At 56.3% G+C, this 23,140-nt stretch overlaps 1 protein-coding gene across 3 annotated transcripts; it reads left to right on the top strand.

Annotated features, from left to right (window-relative positions):
• Window positions 1-757: 757 nt before the first annotated feature.
• On the top strand, window positions 758-22,784 carry TK2 (thymidine kinase 2). 3 transcript variants are annotated; one of them, XM_075536368.1, is made up of 10 exons: window positions 758-1,163; window positions 2,650-2,687; window positions 5,778-5,852; window positions 7,148-7,201; window positions 9,889-9,978; window positions 10,134-10,207; window positions 17,018-17,106; window positions 17,503-17,582; window positions 20,144-20,224; window positions 20,740-22,784. In XM_075536368.1, the coding sequence occupies exons 1-10, from the start codon at window positions 1,040-1,042 to the stop codon at window positions 20,836-20,838; spliced, it is 804 nt and encodes a 267-aa protein (XP_075392483.1). In that variant the 5' UTR covers window positions 758-1,039; the 3' UTR covers window positions 20,839-22,784. The 3 variants fall into 3 exon arrangements, with proteins under 3 accessions (XP_075392483.1, XP_075392484.1, XP_075392485.1); XM_075536369.1 differs by lacking the exon at window positions 758-1,163 and adding an exon at window positions 1,219-1,689; XM_075536370.1 differs by lacking the exons at window positions 758-1,163; window positions 2,650-2,687; window positions 5,778-5,852 and having other exon boundaries at window positions 7,149-7,201; window positions 9,802-9,978.
• The last annotated feature ends 356 nt before the right edge of the window (window positions 22,785-23,140 follow it).

The following is a 23,140-nucleotide window of genomic DNA, read 5'->3' as shown; positions in this document are numbered from 1 at the left end:
TTCTCCCCCGCATCTCGAACGGCTTTCTTTTGGGGCTGTGAAGTCTCATTTGACGTCTATTCTGTCTTGAATAATTTGCCCATCGCCCCGCTCCAGGCAGACCTCTTTGGACCTTGCTCATCTCAGCGTCCACACATTTGATGTACCGAAGTCTGCTCAAGTGGACGGGTCCCTCCAACAACCTCATCCCGTTGCTCCTCCCCAAATTGAACTTAAACCTCAAGTTCATTTCTGGAGGCGCCCTAGCCCTGTGCCAAGTCTGTAGGGATGCAGCTTTCAGGTGATCAATTGCTGGCAACACTTCCATCTGCCTGTCTGAGAGGGCATTGTATGTTGGCACTCCTGGGCGCGATCAACCAATGGAATTCCCACCCTCACCTCCCCCCACCAAGGATAACAGCTGGTTTACAAAACCCAGCTTCATTGGATTATAAAACCCCATCTACTTCACATTTCCTAGGGTCCCCGGTGGCATAGCGGTCATGTACTTGGCTGCTAACAACAAGGTCAGCAGTTTGAAACCACCAGGACGGGATAAGACGGAGCTTTCTACTCCCGGCCAGAGTTACAGTCTCAGAAACCCACAGGGGCATTTCTACCCTGTCCAATAGGGCTGTTAGGAGTCGGTGAGTGAGTCACATTTCCTGTAGGGGAACTTGCTCTCCAACGATGGATGAGGTCACAGGTAACAACTCGTGCCCCGCTCCCACCCCCACCCCCACCTGATGTGTCCAGTTGGAATATTGATATGTCTTCGTCTTCCTAAAGGGGCCAAGTACATGGAGGGTCCCAACTCTGGCAATGTCCGAGTTTGCAGGAAAGAACCGTGAACCCGGTTCCGGCCCTTCGTGACGGCTTTGGATCGTTCCGACGTCGTGGAATTCCGAAATCCAGCGTTCCAGTGGCGACGCCCCTCGCCCGTCTGCGTCCTGGGGGAGACGGGGTGCAAGGCGGCGGGGTCTCTTTAAGAGGCGGCGCGGAGGCCGGATTCGCCCGAGAGGAAGCCCCGCCCGCTGCCCGCTGCCCGCACACGCCCACCATGCTGCTGCGGCCGCTGCGGGGCTGGGCCGCGGGCGCCGTGCGCCGCGCGGGCGCGGGGATCCGGGGTGGCCCGGTGCACGGACCTGGGCCGCGCGGGGCGCAGCGCGGGGCCCGGCTTCCGGGTAACCATCTTTTTCATTTCCGCTTCCCGTGTTTCCCTGGCAGCGCCCACTCCCGCCCCGGGCTCTCGGGCCTCGGTCTCTCCCCCCGCCGGTCCCCCGAGCTGCGGGAGGCGGGAGTCCTAGCGTGTCACTGGATCAGAGTCGGGGCCGCGGAATTGGCAGCGGGCGGGGCTGCTCTGCACCCTGCGGCCCAGGTTCCTGGCCCCAACCTAATTCTGGTGGGATTCACTTGGCTTTGGGGGAAAATATGGGTCAGGAGCTACAGCTAACTGATTCCCCGTGGTTGCTGGTGGGAGCCAGAGGTGTGTCGGGTAGGTTTGGGAGCCCGCCCCCTTTAGAAGTGAGGGCTGGCTTCCTCGGAAATGGGATTCACTCTAGCCAAGTTCTTGGCCTCTGGGTGCTCTCCAGAGCTCTCCAAAGACACTAGAAACCTGGCTCCCCAGAAGCCCAGGCCCATGATCGCTCATGACAGATGAATGTTAAGCAAATATGGCGAAGAAAGCTGATGGTGCCCGGCTATCAAAAGGTATAGCATCTGGGGTCTTAAAGGCTTGAAGGTAAACAAGCGGTCACCTAGCTCAGAAGCAACAAAGCTCACATGGAAGAAGCACATCAGCCTATGTGATCATGAGTTGTCGAAGGGATCAGGTATCAGGCATCATCAGAGCAAAAAATATCTTACCATAGTGAATGAAGGGGGAAGTACAGAATGGAGACCCAAGGCCCATTTGTAGGCCACTGGAGATCCCCTTGCAGAGGGGTCTAGGGGAGGAGACTAGCCAGTCAGGCTGCGATGTAGCAACATGAAAAATACAACTTTCCTCAAGTTCCTAAATGCTTCCCGCCCCCCCCCCCCAACCCCCATCATGATCCGTATTCTACCCTGCAAGTCTGGCTAGACCAGAGGATGTACACTGGTACAGATAGGAACTGGAAACACAGGGAATCCAGGGTGGATGATACCTTCAGGACCAGGGGTGTGAGGGGCAATACTGGGAGGGTAGAGGGAGAGTGGGTTGGAAAGAGGGAACCGATTACAAGGATCTCCATGTGACCTCCTCCCTGGGGGACAAACAACAGAAAAGGGGGTGAAGGGAGACGTCAGACAGGGCAAGATATGACAAAATAATAATTTATAAATTATCAAGGGTTCACGAGGGAGTGGGGAATGGGGAGGCAGGGTAGAATGGCCTGCAAATCTTTGGGAGATTAGAAAGCCTTACCTTTCTCCCCAGGAACAGCTGTTGGTTTTGAACTACTGACTTCGTGGTTAGCAACCCAATGAGTAGGTCACCCACTAGGTCACCAGGGCAATTAATCTGCCTCCTGCCTCCTTCCATCCGTGGAGAGTCCCAGGTGTCTTGGAGAAAACATCTTTAGGCCAAGGCGCAGACATGAAAAATGACTTTCTATGGTCGTTTTTAGCAAACTAGGGCAAACAAATTAATTGTCTAAACTGAAATGTAAACATTGCTTTCTTTTGTAGGTGTAGATAACGTCAAGGAAACTGAGAAGAAATCTGTGGTGAGCCCCTCTTTGACATGCATATTTTCATTGTCCAGTAAGATTTTATTTCTGGAGGAGGTGGGGAAGAGGAGATGGTCCGCTCATTAAGTCATGGCATCTCTTAGGTGATGGCATATTCTTCGCCTCCTCAATCACAGTTTCACAAATATTTGTGAAGGTACTCACTTTGTCAGAGACGGGGGAAAAAACCCCAACAAAACTAAACAAGAAATCTATGAAGTATGGTCCAAAGTGGGGCGAGGGAATGTGTAGAATGAATTCTTTTTAAATAACTGAGAAGCTGTTTCCTTGCATAAAAACCCAGGACTGCAGTTCATCAGCCCCCTCCTATTAGGTCTCTTCATGCCCTGTGCCCAGCCCATTGGGCTTCATCTGTAGCCTGGGCTCTACCAGAGCAGTGGGCGGGGCCCTGGCCTTTGCTGGAAGTGTCATTGTGGAGTGCTTTAGGAGCAAGGGATGAGGAAACCTTTCGAGTGACCCGACCTGGTGCGGTGAGGTGAGCCTGGCCCACTGTGACCCAGTGTGAGGTACTCAAGTGACCTGCGTTGTTCTGGGTGCCTCCATCCTGAGTGTAAGGGGGCGGGCCCATGCTACCCAGCAGGCCGCGTTCTCTAGAGCATATTTTCTCACTGCCCTGGAGCTGCCCAGGGTCTGCCGGAGCCATGCCATCTGACCTGCATCCCCTGATGGGGCCTGGCAACGTCACTGGGCAGCAGGTGTGAGGCCTAAGCCACTATCTGAATCAGAAGGCCTGGGTGCTACTGGGTTTTTTTTACTACTCTGGGATTCTGAAGGGGTCTCTGCTTAGACCCCTGGAGAAGGCCCGCGGCAGACCGGCTGGCCAGCTACAGCCTTGCCTGCCCGTGAGAAACCTGGAGAGCTTTAGAGGGTTGTGAACTGGTTCAGGCTGGTTTGACGCCCCTCAGCTGAGAACTTGTACGTCCACCCCAGATCTGTGGAATCAGACGGTACAGTTGGACCAGGTCCTCAGGTGATTCTTATGTGTATGCGATCTAATGCAAAGCTAAACCACACCCGGGGATCTGTCTCGGGCGTGGTGAAAACCATGCGTCATTGTGTGCTGCTACAGATTAATAAGTAAGCATGAGTAAGCGTGTGCTTGCTTTGCTTATTGGTCATCTGTTGGAGGCTCTTCGGTTTTCGGTGGAGAGTGAGCGCTGGCAGCTGGTGGCGGCCCCTCCCACTAGTGCTGTGGTTCTCAACCTTCCTAATGCTGCGACCCTGTAATAGTTCCTCATGTTGTGGTGACCCCCAACCGTAACATTATTTTCATTGCTACTACTTCATGATAGTCATTTTGCTACGGTTATGAATCGGGTGACCCCTGTGAAAGGGTCGTTTGACCTCCAAAGGGGTCGCGACCCACAGGTTGAGAACCATTGCACTAGTGGGTCCTCCTCCTAGGGCTAACCCCCCTCCAGGTGTAGTCAGTGTGAACAAGGTGTGAGCTCACTCTGCGTTCTGTTTTAGGCCCTCTTCATTTCCCCCTTCTGTGACGCATGTTAGGACCCACTTCTCTGGTTCTGGAGGGTCAATGGGATCCTTGTGTTTTAGGGCCGGGCCTATGTCAAGCCACTCAACCAAAATGTAGCTCTTTCCCCCCTCCCCTCTACCTGTGCCTAACACCATCTAAGGAGCCTTGGCACAGCGGGCTACTCGGTGGTCTGCTGCAGCAAGTCTTGGAGTTACAAAGCCAAAAGGGTAGAGTGTACATGATATGTCGCTCTCTCTCTCTTTTTAAATTAGTTTTGTTGAGCGATAACTAACATATCCTAACATATCCTGCGTTCTTGATGTAGCATGTCCTTGATGGCATTCCATAACTTGTCTGATCTTTGGTGGTTAGTGTCCAACGCCACACGTCTTTTACGGAGGTGGTCTCTCCATTCAGGTGGGATATACCTTAGGTTGTACTTTGGCTCTTGTCGACTTTTGATGTTCCTGTAGCATATGGAAGTAACAGGTTACAATTCAGGATCAGGAAAGACTTAGGATACATTTCTGTGATTGGAACTGCTTCTTGGCTATGCTTAAGCAGGCCTCTCCCTGGCCTTGGGCTCTTGGGCTGGCCTCTGCCCTGCTTGGGCAGGTGTGACAGTACTCTTTAGCTCCATCACAAATGTCCAGAGGTTCCCCACTCTGCCGGACCTCTGCTTGTAGATGCTTAGATCTCTAGCTCCATGAGTTGGCAAATACAGCGCCATCAAGTGCCTAGCACCTCACACTGCCAGCAGCTTCCAGCCCCAAGGTGCTCAGTCCGGCGGCGGGGAAATCCACTGTACCTCCTCCTGGTTCTGGCGCCTCTGTTGCTCTGCCACCGCTTCTCCTCATCTCTGGCATCTTCTGTGCTGCAGTTCTGACTCCTGGGTCTAGGAGGTTCTCTGCCCAGGAGTGCCAGGCCTGAAGGACGTACCTCACTCCCAGTCTTCTTTCCTGGTGGTAGTCAAGTGTGCCCCTTTCCACTCAGGGATGGCTTATTTACAGCCTAGCAGGATGGCAGAACTGACCAATCTCCTTGTTAGAGTCCCAGACACCTTATGTACATGGGCCCACCTGCAAACCTCCCTGTGTCATTGGCAAACTATTCAGTACCCTTGGTGGGCTTCACGTACATGGTTTGCATAGCCCCACCTAGTTATTCGGTGGCCATTGCAGACCGTGTGACTACCAAAAAAAAAAAAGTGGCCGATTGCACTGTGATAACACTGTGCTTCTTGCCCTCGGCGGCCTTAGCTCCAGTTACGGAGGCAGGACACTTAGGTCTGGGGCATTGAGCCAGAGGATGGCAGAGCCAGGGTGGGTGAGCAGGCCATGCCTGCTCCAGGAGGCCCTGGTCTGGAGGGGAGGGGTCTTGTGCTCACCAGCAGGGGCCCTTGAATCTGTCTCCAAGGAGGGGCTTCATTGTGTGCTTGTGTTACTTGTTGGGAGACCTTGGGGGCTTTCAGTTTAGACCCTGAAGGCTTGGGCTGAACAATTTCTGTTCACTTGAGCCCTTCCCCAGCCATCTTCCCTGCTGTGCCCCAGCCAGGGGATGTCTGCTTCTAACTGATGTTTATCTTTTGCTAGATCTGTGTCGAGGGCAATATCGCAAGTGGGAAGACCACGTGCCTTGAGTTCTTCGCCAGCACAAGAAACCTAGAGGTACGGCAGCCACACTGGCTTCCATGGAACCAACCAGAAAAAAGTTGGCACAAGAGAGGATGTAGGCTGGGCCTGTCTCCTCAAATTTGGAGCACCTGGCCCAGGGAACAAGGTGCCCTCCGGTGGGCCTGAGTGGTGTAGCGGATGCTGTCTCAGGAGCAGGGGGCGGAGAGGTGGGTGGGAGGGTCAGAGAATCAATCACAGAGGGGAGGGATATTTGAACTGGGTTTCGAGGGGTGTGTAGGAGTTTTTCCATCTAGTGAAAGTTGATGTCATGTGGCTTATGCTGGGCAGGAGGAACAGCATTTGAACAGCACAGGAGATGAGTGTGTGTGTGTGTGTGTGTGTGTGTGTGTGTGTGTACGTACGTACGCCCACTCCCTGGGGTCCCATTGATTACTTTTATTTGGGCGCTTGTGCTCTCCTACTGTTCAATCTGAGAGTCCCCATATGGTGGGGGTACTCGCCAAATCTTGGCCCTGGGAACACCAGCAACAGTCTCCTCTGCACAGGTCCTTACCCTCAGAGAGGCACAGCCTGCGATGGGGAGCTAGGACCCTTCCCTGCCTGCAGTTGGAGGCTCTCTGCACTCCCCAGGTGTAGGACACACAGGTGTTGGCAGTCTGTCAGGGGAGCCAGCTCCTAACAAATCATCGCAGGCCCAGCAGGCACAATTGTATAGCGATAATAAGTAAAGATTATAGTAAAGTCATAGAGAATAAGATAGAAGAGACAGTAAAATGAAGGACACATTTCATGCTCACCTCTGCTCCTCTCGGTGGAACACGATTTATTGCTAACCAAAGCTTCTGAAAGGTTCAAACAAGACCCACCTGCCAACCCAGGGAGCCAGAGCAGGGACTAAAGAAACCTAGGGCTGGAGCTGCCAATGAGCCCATTGTGAAGAACCAGGGAGGGAATCGAGGCACAGGCATGTGCTGGGGTATGGAAAAGCTCTTGCTCTGCTGGGGACTGGCTCCTTCTCCCTTGCAGTTGCTATGACAGGATATGGCGGGCAGTAGGGGCTGGGATGGAGAAGGAAGGAGAGGGACTAGTGTGTGATGCGGGTGCACCTTTGCTTGCCTACAGAGATGGGGGGAATGTTCTCAGGTCTGTGAGGAAGCCGCCTCTCCACGGGGGTTGCGGCCATGCAGAGGGGCCTGCTCAGCTGGCCTGGTCCTCCCAGGTGCCCGGGTCTTGGTTTTCTCGGGCTGTCTCTGTCTCTCCACCCTCCATGCTTCCATGGACTTTGGGATTGAGGAAGAGCGGTGCCCTGATGCTTTCTCTCCATCTAGGTGTTGACGGAGCCCATGTCCAGGTGGAGAAACGTCCGGGGCCACAATCCTCTGGTGAGTGGCTGCTCCGGCTCAAGCCCCTGGGGGTCCCCCACACAGCCCGCCAGCATCTGGGAAAAGTGATCCCATGCCTGTGTCTGAGCCTGTTCCGCATTCTGGCCTGGCCACATTCCTCCCTCTGAGCTGGGACAGGATGGGAAGGGATGGAGAAGGGTGGGCTGGTGGTCCTCTGAGAGAGGGAGTGTGGGAAAGGCTGTAGGTCCCATGGTCTCCTGTCCCAGGTGTCACTTCAGGTCAAGTGAGTGGCCTGAGGCCACATGTCTGACAGATGAAAGATCTTGACTTGAGCTTTGGAATCTGAGGCCCCCCATTTCTAGCAGCATAGGGTCAGCTTGATATTACCTCAGATATGACTCAGCGATCCTATAGGACAGGGTAGCTCTGTCCCTGTGGGTTTCCAGACTATAACACTTTATGGGAGTAGAAAGCCTCATCTTTCTCCCATGGCTCAGTCGGCTGGTGGATTTGAACTACGATTGCAGGGCCCTGGGGGAGGTGTGGGCTTCGTGTGCTGGGGGCGCCCTCAGGAGGCTCGTCCTGGGTGGTTGGAGGCTGACTGAATGGCCGGAGGCAGGACTTCTCCAGACCAGGGCTGCTGAAACTGGGGGTGGCCACCCGATGTGGGGGTCACGTCCCTGAATGTGGAGGTGGCGAAAAATTGGGCAACAGGAACAGGTTTCTGAATGCGCAAGTGCCCAATTAATTCAACATCCGTGTCACAAATTTCTCTGGCAGAAAGAATCCAGAATGGATAATGTTTAAGAAGCCTGACTCCAGATCACAGGTTCCCAAATGTATGTGGCCTGCCACCCATTTTTCAGGGGGGGAAAAATGATGCAGCCACTCCTGGCAATTAAAATTATTGTTTACTCTAGCCCACCATCCAGGATAAGGTGTAAGTGTTGGCTTTTGTAGCCCCCTGGGGCTTTCCCGTGCCCTCCAGGGGCCGGGACTGCCCGCTTTGTGAAATACTGCTGTAGATCTTGTGAGTCATGGTGAGGGCTTTGATATCATTCCACATTGTCATGGGTTGAGTTGTGTACAACGCCCTGCCCCCCCCCCCTTTTCAAGTACGTGTCAACTGGGCTGGGCTAAGTTATGTAATGATGTCATCAATGTTTCCTGATGTAATTAATGCAGGGCGATCAGCCAATCAATTATAAGGGACTAAGAGTGAGGACCAACACCCTTACTCAGACCACATCCATGATCTGATGTGAGAGGTGGGGCCTGTAGAGCATTTGACTTCACAAGAGATGCAGAGAGAGAGAGAGAGAGAGAGAGAGAGAGAGAGAGAGAGAGAGAGCAAGCCAGCCCTCTGTAGGAACCAGGAGCAGCCCCCATCCTTTGGACCAGCATCCCTGTGCTGCAAACTCCCAGCCTCAGAGGAAGATCCAATACCAAGGCTTGATATCACCAAGACTTGATATCAGAAGATTTCAAAGAGGTGTCACGCCCACAGATGACAAAAGGAGACAAGGACATTTGTCCAGCACCAGCAGAGAGTGCGAGCCTGCGATAGCTGGTGCCCCAGACCTGAACTAGCCCCTGTGGTAAAGCCGCTCACTGGTGGCATCGCAGGTATGGCTGCCCTAGAAAGGGATCCCTAATACCCCAGAAGTTTCTGGATAGGAAGCGCTTTGGGTTCACCAAGCTCACTTGGACTGTGAGCTCAGAGTGAGACCTTTAATGGATAGATTTCTTGAGGGAGGTGAAATGTGTAGGGCACAGGAAATGAAGTGAACAGAGTTTGGGATCATCGGATCGAGAAAGGTTAGAGCTAGTCTACAGCCAGAGAACTAACTTAACGTGAAAGCTCGGGAGACCATGAGAGTTGCTATTACATAAAGGAAGAGAAAATTCGATTGAATACAGACCCATTAACAAACTACAACAGAGTTTGGCGAAGAAGGAGTTAAAGGGCTCTAGTACCACAGAACCGAACCAGTGTCAAAGTGTCTGAGAGAAAGAGACAGGCAGGCAGGCAGGCCGGGCGACCTGCCTCTTCTGACAGCGGAATCGAGAGAGCGAGCAAAGGATCTTTCTTGGGTAGCTAAGTCTTGGGATGTCTACAGCTCTTCTAGACAGGCGAATTCTGGCACATCTTTTCGGTTGGTGCGGATAACTCCAATGGGCTGGGCACCAGCCTCGGTGAGCTGACGGCCCTTAATCAGGTGGGAAGCTTTGTGAACCAAAGGAATGTCTGGTGCTGCCCTTCGTAAGGCTGCCCCTGGACCCTAGAATGACCATTTACTGGGGGATGAAATCCACGTTCCCAGGGCCTTTAGTTGGACTCCGCTTACAATGCTTTCGGAGCCCTGGTGGCAGCGTGGGCTAGACATCGGACTGCTAACTGCAAGGTTGGCACTTCAAACCCACCAGCGGCTCCTTGGAAGCAAGATGAGGCTGCTGCTCTTCTAAAGATCTGCAGTCTTTCAAACCCCACCTCGGCTCCCAAGGAGTCGCAGCCAACTCAGGAGCAGTGGGTGTGGTTGTTTTTGGTTTCTGCTGTCGCCCGGGCTCTTCTGTGGTTGCTGCGGTGTCTGGCCTGCTCTGAGGGCCCCTCAGCCATGTGTGTTCCCCTCTGACCCCAGGCGGGCTTCACAAGAGTGCTTTCAGCGACCAAAGAGCCCAGGGTCCAGCAGCTGCCACTTTGAGGTCAACGCTGTGTCCTCCCCCAGGGCCTGATGTACCGCGACCCCGGTCGATGGGGCCTCACACTGCAGACGTACATACAGCTCACCATGCTGGACCAGCACACCCGCCCCCAGGTACGGTCTGCAGGCTCCCTACAAACCACCTGTTAAAAGGCTTTGTTTGGCGCAGGGCGTGAGTTTGCATGCCCACCTTGCTGCCCTTGGCAGGAACGCCCATTTACGCCATTACAAGCCTGTGGCAGTGAGTCGTTTTTTCTGTTCCCCTCTAGATGTCATCAGTGCGATTGATGGAGAGGTCAATTCACAGCGCAAGATACATTTTTGTGGAAAACCTGTATAGAAGGTACCGAAGTTTACACACCGAATATTTATTCTACCGTTAATCTTTAGAAATGAAATAGGGGTTTGTATTCAGCGGGTGGGTATGAGTGCCCACCGCCCCCGTGTCATGCCATGCTGTGTTTATTGCCACAATGATGCTGAAACAGATGTCAGGCAGGTAGCTCAAAGTACCCTCTCCCCTCACCGTGGACCCCAGAGACCCCCGGGTCCAGAGGCAGAGGACCAAGGGAGGGGACTTTGAGAAGCCCTCGCTTCACTGACTAGTGAATGGTGGTGGTCCTTGGGCTCTGGGCTGAGAGGGCAGGCAGGGAGCCCTGGGACAGGAACGGAAGGAACTGGCTGGTTCTTCAGACTGGTCAGCCCCATTAAACCCTCAGGGCAGCCCCATGGCAGATTGGGAACCGAGTTGGGGGGGGGGTGCAAGCTGCATTACCAGCCAGCTCTCCCTCCCCAGGGTCAGGGATAGGGTCAGGGAGCGATCCCACAATCAAAGGCTTCCTACTTGGCTGAGTGGGGCTGGGGCTGCTTGAGAGGTGGCCAGAGACTTCTGTGTTTCCCTCATTCAGGCCAGAGGCTGCAGGGACCCTTGGGGCCCACAAAGGCTGTGAATCCAAAGGTGCTAGCCCAAGGGGGAGATGGGGACCCCCCCCACCTCTCACATGAAGGCCTTGGAACAGGCTGCTCCCACTGTAGAAAACCCCGGGTCCACACGCGCCTTGTTTACATGCCACGGGCCTGCCTTAGTGTGAAAACACAGCCCCCGTGGAAGTAGAGCAAGAGCGTGATTGAGAGTCCAGAGATGGGCCGGGAAGACGTCCACATTCCCAGAGTGAAGATGGCTGATGTGCCACTGCGCGGCAGACGGGATTCTTGTACAGTTAAAGTGGGAGCTAGAGCCACGAAGCCACGACTGGCTAAAAGACTGTGTGTGTGTGTGTGAAATAGAGACACAAAAAGAGGGGACTGAGGGAGTCAGGGTCAGTCAAAGGCGAGGGATCAGCGAACAGGGACGTGTGGGGTGACATGGTTGACTAGGGGCATGGAAGTGCACATGTACCCACACTTAGTAGTACCCAATGGTTAAAGGACAGATTTCACCCCCAGGGTGCTGTTTAAGATGGCTTTCTCAAGCATGCCTGCTCCCGGGGGCCCATCGTAAAGGTGGATTGGTAATACTGTGTGTCCAGGCCCTTCAGGCCCAGGCTGCCCCATCCTGCATTGTTTGACCCGAGAGGAGAGACAAGACCCCCTGGGAAGAGTGTGTGTCCTCCTGCCTCGTCTGCCTCTGTCTGTCTGTGGGGAGGTGGGCACAGAGATGACAGGGCCGCTCGCAGAGGCATGGATTCCAGACTCATGTCCAGACCTCCATCCAGAGTGAAGGCTATCCTCCCAGGCTGCTCCAGGGACACACACGAGGGGCCTCAGACTCCAGACTTGCCCAGGTGCGAGGGTTAAGGGCTAGGCTGTTCACCGGCCCTTAGCTGCTCAGAGGGACAACGAGCTGATGGTTGGCTCCGTAAACGTCACGGCCTTCTCCTTTATCCCCCAGGCTTGTGTTAGGATGGGCTCTCCCTGGAGACGCAAACCCAGTGACACACATGCAGAGGGTGCGAGAGGCGTTTGCCCAATGGCTCGCACAGCCGGGGAAGCCCTAAAAGCCTGGGTGGGTCAGATGTCACGCCGGAGGCTCTTCCTGGGGAGCTGGAAGAGCAGAGGCCAGTGAAGGCAGAGTCAGACAGACAGACCAGATGTCTTGGTCAACCTCAGGTAGCTCCCAGGACTGGCAGGCGGTGGGAGAGCCACAGGCCCACATCCCAGGAGCACCAGATGCAGGAGCCACACCGGCAGGAGGAAGAGAGTCCCTCGCCATGCCATCTTATGGTTCTCAAACGGGCCCCTCCCCAAGGTGATGTCCTGGTCTGTGACGCCGGACAATGAGGGTTGCCAAGTTGACACAAGGCCTAGCGATAACTGTGCCCTGTCAGACAACAGGTGGTGGGTGTCCGCACACCCTGTGTGTGCCGAAGTCCCCGTGTTCCCTTGGTGCCAGCCCACCGTACCCCCAGTTCACATTTGTTGCTTCCGGCGTCCTGGCTTACCCCCCTGGGCCAGGGCCAGGGCCAGGTTCAGATTCCTTTGAAATAGGCCCGAGGCTTCCCTTGGAGGCCCAGCAAGAAGCGCTTTTGTGGGCAGAGCTGAATCGGGGATGAGTAGAGGGCAGGGCTCTTTCTTGGCCAGCACCCCACCACTCCACGCAGCGGGTCACCACCATCATGTGTTGCTGAGGAAGCCCATGTGCTACATAGACCTGTGTGCCCCGCCCCCAAGTTTCCATCCTCACCATTCCACAGCTAAACCAAGTGTGGGTGTCGCCGGTCCTCTGCTGACCCCAGACTCAGGGGTTGGGGTCCCACCCTTGGGATTCCTCCTGGTCTGGTAGCCACAAGGTGGCTCGCGTGTGGTGTCGTTCCAGCCCCAGCCAGCTGCCCCTCTGTAGGTTCAAGGAAACACTGCCCAACAGCCCCAGGGAGGGCAGCTCTCAGCAAGACAGCGTCGGGTCATCTTGCCTCTTCTGCCTTGGAAGCCTGGCAGCAGCCTGGACTGGGCATCCGTGGGGTCGGGAGCAGCATGGTCCCTCTGTCTGCAGTTGCCATCTCAGGCCCCTGGAAAAGCCTATGTAGTGGAATTCAGCCCCAAAGCCTTCTTGCCCTGGAGCATGGGGCCAGGGGAAAATCCGGTCTTCCTCAGAGCAGAGACTGTGTTAGATTCCTTGGGTGAGAAATACCTCGGTCCTTGGCTTCTCCCGAGAAAGAATTCACGCTAAAGCCTAGTTTGTGATCCAGGTGGGTTTTTATAAAGGACGGAAGAAGTTTGAGGCATTACAGTAACTGGACACAAGCACCCTCAAGGTACTGCCCACCTGCGGGGTGGCCTGAGGCCAGAGCAGAGAGGAGAGGAGAGGAGAGGAGAGGAAGGGAGGTAGGGAGGGAAGGGGAGTGGAGGGACCTTGGCCCAGCTGCACAGGCCACGGTGGAGGAGCAGCTGGAAAAGAGAGGGTGGTCTGGTTCAGGCTTTTTTTAGGGCCTCCCTCTGGGGGGCGTGGTCAATGGTGCTGGTTGACCCCATTGACTGAATTAAGCCCACCTGGCCTAGATTGGGGCCCACCCAGGTGTACCGCCCCACCTAGGTGTACATCCCCACCCCCTCCGGGCCTAAATTGGCACATACCCTTTAGCCTTGATTGACTTCCAGCTTCCTGCAGGGTACCCCTAGGCCTGGAGAGGAGCAACCCCCCATCTGGCTACCTGACAGTTGTGCTGGGTGACTGTGCGCCTAGGGGGTTGGGAAGGTGGTATTAATGACCGAGGGGAAAGACTCTGGTTAGACGTCCCCTTGAGGCCTGAAATGAGAAGCAGGAGGTAGCAGAAAGAGTCCTGTAGCCCAGGAGGCCCTCCCTGTCTGTCCTGGAGCTCCAGGCAGGGGATCTGCACCTAGCCGGCCCCCCCCCCTGCTTTGAGCCACGCACCCTCCCCTCTCCTGAAGTCAAACACCCCCGGAGCCAGCCCTGATCACCCACGTTCTGCGTGATCTGGGGGGAGCATCCTGGTGCCTTTATTCCCAGGACTCTGCCCTGCGTGGAGGATGCTAAAGGAGAATTCCTCTCCTGGGTCTTGGGGTTTCACACCCCGTGGACAGGTGTGCTCCCTCATCCCTGTTAGCTTCTTCTCCGTCCCATCAGTTCAGTCCTCACGGGAGCCAGGAGACACCAGGGCCTCACTCTTGCTTCCTTCTCTCTCTCTCTCTCTCTCTCTCTCTCTCTCTCTCTCTCTCTCTCTCTCTCTCTCTCTCTCTCTCTCACACACACACACACACACATTGTAAGAATTGCCTTCACGTCTATCTGAGAACCAATCAAACACACCAAACTCACTGCCATGGGGTCGATGCTGACTCACAGCGACTCTGTCGGACAGGTTAGACCTGCCCCTGAGTTTCTGAGATTGTGACTCTTTATGGGAGTAGAAAGCCTTTATCCTGAGGAGCAGCTGGTGGTATCGAACTACTGACCTTGTGGGTCGCAGCCCAACACGTAGCCACTCTGCCACCAGGGTTCTCTGAGACCCAGTCGGTTGTTAACATTTAGAAAACACGGAAAGGTGTTAGGGGGACCAACGCTCCCATCGTCCCACAGCTCCGAGAAGTGCTCTCAGGCCCGCTAGTGTTCTCCTCTCCCCGGTTTGCAGGTATGTGGGTGAATCCCTGTGCGGGTGGCACTGAAGGAGGCTGGCCGCGCCCTGTGCTGTGGGCTGCCATTGACAATGTCAGTCTGGCTCAGGGAGACTCCACAGCTCCACGGCCTGCTGTTTTCATCGAACATTCGATTACTGGGCATTTTCTAAGCCATTAGATATTATGTTATAACCTCACCTTTCAGCTGCCGCATGGTTTTCTGTTACAGAGGAGTGCCAAGATTTAATTCTTTATGCTCGAAGGAACATCCATGATTTTTTTATTTTACAAAATAAATCCCCGGAAGTGAAATCGGCTTGCAGCCTTAAAGGTTTTTTATGTGGTTGGCGGCTTGCTTTGTTTTTTCTCTCTGTTGCCTAAATGCCCTCTAGAAAGATTCTATCCACGCTTCCGTTTTCATAACCACCGGCAGGGTGTCACCCCCTGCCAACTGTGGGTGAGTTAATTAAGCAAATACCATAAAGCGGGTAGGAGCGGGGACTGCAGACTTCTGGGAACCACGGAGGCTGGATGAACCCTGGGGTCGTTACACCTTAAATCAAGAGCGTCCTGAAGATGTCTTATACCCAACGGGAGTTTAGCTTAACTAGTCGGAAGAGGAGCCCCCGTGTAGTAGTGGCTGGGAACCCACAGAGGGGCCCCCTCGAGTCAGCCTCCACTCCATGGCAGTGAGTTGGCGTTGCTTTAGGAGTACAGTGTGTGTTTCCTGAGCAGCATGCTGTTCTAAGCGCTATCCCAATGGGATCCAGGTGATAACAGCAATGGGAAAGGTTAGATAGGACCCTTAGGGGGCAGTGGGCGTGTGTTAACGAGGGAGGAACAACCCCTTGGAGAAGGAGCCCGAGGAGGGTCCCCGATGTCCCTGATGGTCACTGGAGCCTACAGGTAGGAACCGGTGAATTGGTGTCTGTCCTCAACCACAAGATAAAACGAAAACAAGAAAGACTACCAACCCCCGCAGGCAGAACATTGTCCCCACCTGTTAGGTGGCACAGTGAGCTGCTCGCTGCAAGCTTAAGTCTGACACACACCCCCCCCACACACACACACCCGGCTTTCTACTCCAGTAAATATTTACCAACTTGGAACCCACTGGGGTGGGCAGTTCTACTCTGCCCTGCCAGGTCTCCATTCCAGCCGGGATTGACTGGATGGACATGAGCTTTTGTGAGTATCAGGGAGGCTGGCATTGGTTTACCACCCATCCCTGGGCGTTGCCCGTGGCCCCTGGTAAACAGGGAGTCCGTGGGGAGGGCGTGTTTGCCTGGGAAGGCCGGGTTTCCTGCATGCCAGGACCTCTTTGGCTGCTGCACTAGGCACAGATCTGTTTCCCAGTGTGCCGCTTGCCTGCCAGGGTGTGTTTGACGCTCTGGGGTCCAGAGGCCCCTTGACACTGGCCCTTCCAGGGCTTGTGCCCTCAGGAGAGCAGCAGAGCTAGGCCCAGTGCCTCAGCCGCCGGGGAAGCTCCTTCCACCGGAGAGACTGGGCTGGCTCTGCCGCTCGGTGGCAGACGAGCCACGCTCCCCTCTCATTTCACCCTCTGTTCCCCTGGGGGTTTTGGGTGCCAGCATTGTGGGTGGGAGGGCAGCCCTGGGCCCGTGAGGCCCGTGAGCACATGCCCCAGCAGTGGTAGTGGGGGCTTTGTGTGAGTGACAGTTGCCTGACAACTGGTGGGGGCCAGGCAATGGGCTTTAAGTCCACATCCAGCTGAGCCAGGGCGCCAGAGGCAGATGGAGTCATTTGGGGGTGCCAGGGATGGGGACAGCAGGAACAGAGGCCAGAGGTGGGAAACCAGGGACAGGCATGTATGTGGGGGAGAGCAGCTGGGGACCAGGTCAGGGCTGCTGCCCAGGAAGGCCCCTGGGCCCTGCGAAGGGCTGTGTGTGTGTGTGTGTGTGTGTGTGTGTGTGTGTGTGTGTGTGTACACCTTTCTGATTGTTGACCCTCATGTGAGCAGGAGCGGGAATGCCCAGCTCCGGTGGCCCTGGCCCTTGGGTAGACTTCCCCCTTCACCTCCCAAGGTCTTAGTCCTCACTCTGTCCCGGACCCCAGCTTCAGGCGCAGACTTCTGCCTTCCTGGCTGTCCGGGGTCCAGGCAGCTATGCCCCGACCTAGCCTCTCCGGGGACAGGCTCCCAGATCTTCCCCCTAACCCCCACCCCTTCCAATCTGATGGCTTCCACACTGAGACGTGCCTACTGACACCATCTGCTGTCCTGTGCCCACCCCCTCGGTGAAGGACATGCCCCCGCTAGATGGAGAACACCGACACTGGGCAGAGGGCACTGCCCTGTGCTTCAGTGGTGGGGGGTTTCAGGGGTGACCAGAGGGGGCAGTGCTCCAGCCCATGTTGGGGTGGAGGCCCCGGGGTGCAAAGACACCCCCGCAGGATGGTACAGTCTGTGGTCACTATGTATCCAGCATTGCCGGGGCCCCACCCTGCGAGGCTCCTGGGGATGCCCTCTGTGGAAGCCACCTCCAGACCCTGAGGGGGTGGAGCATGGCCCAGGAACTTTCGGTGGTTGCACACGGCCCGTGTCACATGGGTCCTCTCGCTGCAGCGGGAAGATGCCCGAGGTGGACTACGTGGTCTTGTCGGAATGGTTCGACTGGATCGTGAAGAACTTGGACGTATCTGTGGATTTGATAGGTAAGATGGCTGCACCCCCTGACCACCCTCCTGGGCTCTCCCAGGGGGGCCTGCAGGGCTAGGTCCCAAACCAGCAGAAGCAGCTGGTGGGGCAATTGCCATCAGCAATGGTGTTTCCTGGTGAAGCCAGCCTGCTCCTCAGGGGCAGACAAGGGCTTGGGAACTGAACCAGGCAGTTCCTGGGGCCCACTGAGTACCAGCCGGCAACGGCAGCTAAGACCTGGGACTTCCTAGCCATGGTCTGGGGACCGCAGCCAGGGGTGAGGGTCAGCAGGCCATCCCTCCTCATGGTCTGCGGCAGATGTCTCTCCACCCCGTTCCCCGTTCCCCGCGCCCCTCCCTCTCCCAGCGGGAGCAGGGCCATCGTGAGAGCCACGTGTTTCTCCTTACCTGCAGTCTACCTCCGGACCATGCCCGAGACGTGCCATAGGAGGCTGCAGAGGAGGTGCCGGGAGGAGGAGAAGGTCATCCCGCTGGTGAGTACGCAGCCTTCGGCAGCCCGGTCTCTGCATCCCGCCCACCCTGAGCTCATCCGTCTGTCCGTCTGTCTGACTGCAGCGAGAGAAACCTGAACTGAGCCCAGAGTGGCCCGCCGGGTGTCACTTCCAGTGGCCCATGCCCAGCGTGGCCAGGGCTTGCCCTTTCTTCCTCCTGAAGGGTCCTAGAGCTCGGCCTTCCTGCCAGCTCCTCACTGCAGGGTGGGCTCTAGGGGGCAGGACTGTGTCCCGCTCCCCACTGCTGCACATGTGGCGGTGGTGGCGGATGTCAACTCCCCAGGTGTTCAACAGGAGAAAACTGAAGCTGTTCCTTCCCTGAAGGTCTACGACCTCTGAACCCGCCGCATAAGGGGCATGGGAGGGAGGCCGTGAACTTTGCTGTGGCCGCCTGGTCAGAGCCAGTGCCTGATTCTGCGCCCAGTGGAGGAATGCCTGGCCCGCCCCTCTGCACTCTGGCTCAGTGCACGTTGACTGTAGTTGGGACCATGGTAACTGGCCCTTGTCTGCTGTCCTTGCCCTAGGTCCTTCCCCCTCCACCCTTACAGACGCCAGCCTCCGCATGGACCATGACCCACAGGGCCTTTCAGCCTAAGAGCCTGCAGTTCCCAGACAAAAGAGGGGAGCCCCTACTTCACAGACCGGTCCAGCCAGTTCTCGTTCTGGCCTCATCTCCCTACACTACACTACACTACACTACACTACACTACACTACACACACACACACACACACACACACACACACACACACACACACACACACACCCTATACTCTCCAACCACATACATACCTTCCAGCCCCCATCCCCAGTCCCCTATACCAACCACACATGCATACCATACACACACACCATGCCATACATATCTCACATGCATCCCCCCCACAAAACACACCCCAAATATTAAACACACACCACCTATCCCTGCCCCCACCCCCCACAACACACATATGCAATGAATACGACACAAAGGAGCCTTGGCATATGTGATAGCCTGGGCCTCTAAGGTGCAGCTTGGACATCACCTCCTCCAGGAAGCCTTCCCTGATCTCCCCTCCACTCTGCTCCTGCTCCCACAGCTCCTAGGTCCAAAAATCCACACCAGACCCACTGCCCTCACGTCCAGGACAGAGTCCAGCTGCTCTGCAGGCTTTCCAAGGCGGTCATCTTTACGGAGGAGCCTGGTGGTGTTGTGGTTAGGTTTTGGGCTGCTGACCGGGAGGTCAGCAGTTTGAAACCCATAGCTCCTCAGGAGAAAGATGGGGCTGTCTGCTCCCGTAAGGAGTTACAGTCTTGGAAACTCACAGGGGCAGTGCTGCCCTGTCCTACAGGGCCACTCTGGGTCGGCACGGACTCTGGTGACTCTGGGCAAGCACAGCCTCCGCTTTCTCCCTCGGAGTGGCTGGTGGGCTTGAACCAGCGCCCTTGCGCTTACCTGTTGTGGCACCACGGCTCTGAGCCCCTGGGACAGCAGGCTGGAATGGGATTTCTTTTTAAGACGTTTGTTTCGCGTTCACCGCTCAACTGTGTGTATCGTAAGAGTCAATTTGATTCCTCACCTTGTGTCTTGGGTCCTTGCACCTGGTCACTACAGAGTGGAGTGAGCACCCTGCACGTGCCGGGGGTGGGGGGTGCACAGGCAGAGGCTGGACAAGTCCCTAGGATGACGTCATTGGATTTTCCCCCTCCCGGGATGGGCTGGCCTCGGGGCAGGAGGCCCTTTCAACCCTGATTTGAGTCTGTCTGGCACCGGCATGCTAGATTACAGCCACAGAGGCCGGGCCTCTCTGGGCAGTTCCTTTGGGTCCTGGAGGGATGCAGGGTGGCAGGGCTGGCCCCAGCTATGACCCCGATGATCCTAAGCAGTGGCGTGATGACTTGTACCTCTAGGTCCTTATGCAGGAGTTCTTGGTCACAGGGTCCCGCCCTGAGGTAGAAGCAGTTGGCAGATTGAAGGACTGACTGGTGGTGCAGTTTCTGGCTGCCAGTTGGTGGCAGGAAGCCCTGGGCCTGTCCCTGTGGATGCATGCATAGCCAAACGGTGTGTCCCTTGCCCTTGGGCACCCCTCACCAAGCTTTCTGAGGCTGGTGGTCCTGGGCATCCAGAGGCTGTGTGCTACATGGGGGTGGTGTGTGTGTATGTGTGTGCAGGGAAGAGTGGTGGCGGTGGTCGTGGTAGTTTTGTGTGCATGTGCATGTACTCACGTGTAGGGCAGAGTGGGGCTCTGGGCCAGTGAGTGTGACAGGTCCCCTTGGTTGGGAGGGTTCAGAGGCCTCCCAAGGTGGGGACACCTGTACTCCTAGGGACAGAAGTGGTGGCCGCTGCTGAGCGGTGGCAGTGAAGGGGAGAAGCCAGATGAGAGGGCCTGCCCCTGACTGGGGCATGTTGGCTGGCCGGGCGGGCTTGTGGCCTGAGGCGGGGCATACCCCCCTGACTGCTGCCGTCTGAACCAGGAGGGCGGTGGGTGGCAGGGCTCTGTCGTCTGCTCAGGGATGCCCCCAGCTGCCCCTCCCACGACAGCCTGCCCCGTGGTCTCTCCCCAGGACTACCTGGCCGCCATCCACCAGCTCTATGAGGAATGGCTTGGCGGAGGAGGCCCCTTCCCTGTGGAGGCCCCTGTTCTGGTAAGTCAGGCCCCCAACCACGGTGGGATCTTTCCAGGAGGTGAGCGCCTGGGGAACTCCAGCCACTGTGCTGCTCGTGCACTTGGAGCTGGGGGACCAGGGCCGGGGCAGAGAAGGCTCTTCTCTGACGGCCTCCGTGGTCTCCAGGTCTGGACGGAGGCTCCAAGGACTGCAGGTAGCACAGGCCAAGAGAACGTGGCGGGTCCCAGTGTTAGTGTCATCACCCACCCTTCTCCCCCGGCCACCTCAGGAACATCTCACTCACCCGGGACTGAAGCCTCTAGATGGGGATCAGGCTTTAACTGTCTGGGATGGTGGTCTGCTCCAGGAGCCTCCCCCTGTCTGCCCCACCTGCCCTTCCGCAATGGTAGCAGGGCCTCAGGTCACGGCGGGAAAGCGTGGCTTTCGCCTCCTTTTTGCCCGTCCACCACCTTGGCCTTGCCCGCCTCCCTCCTCTCCCGTCCACGAGGAGGGGCTGGTTCCAGGTCAGGTGTCCCCGTGTGTTTAACTCCCAGGTGATCGAGGCCGACCAAGACAGGCAGAAAATGTTAGAAGCCTTTGAGCAGAACCGAGACCGGATCTTGACTCCATGGACCTGGAAGCAGGATCCCTAGGATGGGAAAGGCCGGGGAAATGCTCGTCCGCAGCAGCAGCGGGATGCCACGAGCAGTCGGGGCCAAGCTGCTCTGGGCGCCCCTTTGCCCTGCTGCCAGCATCGTCCACTCAAGTCCACGGCAAATGGGACCCCGAGGTGGCTGTGCCCTTGGGTGCCCACAGCCACACATTCCCCCAGCACCTCGTTGCTGAGCTGTAGAAGAGCCACTTGCTCCAGAGGCTCAGACTCAGGACAGCCATCTGACCACATTCCAGGAGCTCAGGGAGGGTGCAGGCCCTTCCAAGGCCGGACAGCCAGAGTGCTCCAAACTGGCCCTCAAATCCGTGCGGGGTGACCCCGCTGGATCCAGAGCCGAGACCATGACTGCTCATCATCTGGGCACTTCCACAGACCGCCGGTGTTCTGGGACTGTCCCGCATTGTGCTTCTCGGGATGAGACTGCTGTAGCACCTGCCCCATCATCTTGGCGACTGAGGAAAACCAGGTCTGGGCCCTGAGCCTGCTCAGTACTTCCCTGTCGGGGAAGTGCACTGCCCAGGGCCATGCTGGGGTAGGGGCGGGGCAGGGGCAGCTCGGCTTGCCCATGCGGTCACTGAGCGCTGTGGCCCAGAGGGGCTAGTAAATCCTCAGCCAAAGGTGGGCTCTGGAGCACCCATCTCTGCGGTGCCCCCCACCCCTACCGCTTGTACGATGCACTTTAACCCCCCGTGTTTCCACCTGCTGAGTTAGTGGTGGGGTGGGGGTGAGGGCTCCAACAGAGCCTTCTCCCAGGGCCCCAGAGAGAGGCTGTATGCACCAGCATAGCCAGGGCTGGTCGTGGACCTCTGGGCCCCACACCACTCCTCTCTGCCCTTACCTCACAAGCCCTTACTGCCCTTGTTTGCAATGTCCTTAGGTCAGCCTGTCCCCCTACATCCCCCCAGTGCGCGCGCGCGCGCGCACACACACACACACACACACACACACACACACACACACACAGCTGAGCCCTGGGAGGACAGCCACTTCCTGGCCCTGGCTGCCTGCCATGCTCCCATCAGCTTGGCTCCCAAAGGCCCTCACTACAGGGAGTGCCCAGGCTCACATATGAGTGAGTGGCTCTTTCTGTCTTTCAGCTTCTCTCTGCCCCTTTTCATTGCTTCCCCGCTGCCCATGGCTCCCATCAGAACCATGGGGGAAAGGTCAGCCGACTCCTTCCATAACTGCAGGAACAGGGCGTGGCAGGCTGCTCTGAACACGTCGAAAGAAAGGCCTGGGGTCTGCTTCTCTAAAGCTCACACCCGCGACAACCGTGCCGAGCGAGTCCACCTCGCAAAGGGGCTTGGCAGGAATTGCCATCGGCTCGAAGGCAATGCGTTCAGTTCTTTGGTCACCACCACCAGCTGTCCACAAAGGACTGAAAAAGCGTGAGGACAGAGGACCAGAACTCCAACAGAGACCAGAAAAGGACACGGGCAGGCCATTCACAAGAAAGATTAACAACGAACTCCAAGCATATGAATACACCTACTTCTCACTTAGCGACCGGCCCCGTCATCTGACATTTCACACTCGTGCCTGCAGCTCATGGCATTCTACCCGCTCTGTGTACTGACGTGCGTGCGTTGGGCAGGAACACTCTGAGCGGAGGCAAGAGTAGTGCTGGCTGTGATGGGTAGGCGGTGGCACAACCTGGCTGGGCCAGCGTGCCCAGTAGTTGGGAAGCATATAATGGTGTAATCTGGCTGTTTGGTAATAATGCGCTAATCTCCCATTTGGTGATTTGATGTGATCCTCCATTTCTGTACATTGCTAGTTTTTGCCCACCGACCTAGTCTTTGGTACCCAACCACGTCAGCAAGTGAGGAACCAGTGAATAGTCCAATATAACTATGCAAATGAAACAACACTGGGATATAATTCCTTGTATGCCAGACTTGCAAAATAAATATATTTGAGGTAGCACGTTTTGTTTGCAAGCCAGGAAACATTCTTATGCATTACTGGTCGGCATGAAAATTGGTAGGGCCCTTCTGGAAGGAAATCCGATACCAAAAAAACCCAGGGGCGTTTACCCTGCAGCCTAGTAACTCAGCTCTAAGACCTACGGTACATCTGCAACACTGAAAATATACCTGCACAAGGATATTCATTGCAGTGTTTGTGACATTTTTTTTGACATGTTGTAGGTTGTGGTTTCTGGCTACAGGAGAGAGACAGGTTTCCCATGGAGCTGATAGTTCTCTAAGTGGAAAACATGAATGCTGTGCTGATGGCCCGGACTCATGGCGACCCTGCGCTGGCTGTGTAGAAACGCCTGG

This window comes from Tenrec ecaudatus, chromosome 18, assembly GCF_050624435.1.
Source record: "Tenrec ecaudatus isolate mTenEca1 chromosome 18, mTenEca1.hap1, whole genome shotgun sequence".
In the NCBI taxonomy this organism is placed as follows: Eukaryota; Metazoa; Chordata; class Mammalia; order Afrosoricida; family Tenrecidae; genus Tenrec; species Tenrec ecaudatus.
The sequence above is the reverse complement of the archived record's forward strand: the minus strand, read 5'-3'. Positions and strand labels throughout refer to the sequence as shown.

Coding starts and splice junctions, on each gene's coding strand:
- TK2 (XM_075536368.1), top strand. CDS start 1,040: ATGCTGCTGCGGCCGCTGCGGGGCTGGGCCGCGGGCGCCGTGCGCCGC. Junction 2,688..5,777: donor AAACTGAGAAGAAATCTGTG/GTGAGCCCCTCT, acceptor ATCTTTTGCTAG/ATCTGTGTCGAGGGCAATAT. Junction 17,107..17,502: donor CGTATCTGTGGATTTGATAG/GTAAGATGGCTG, acceptor CCTTACCTGCAG/TCTACCTCCGGACCATGCCC.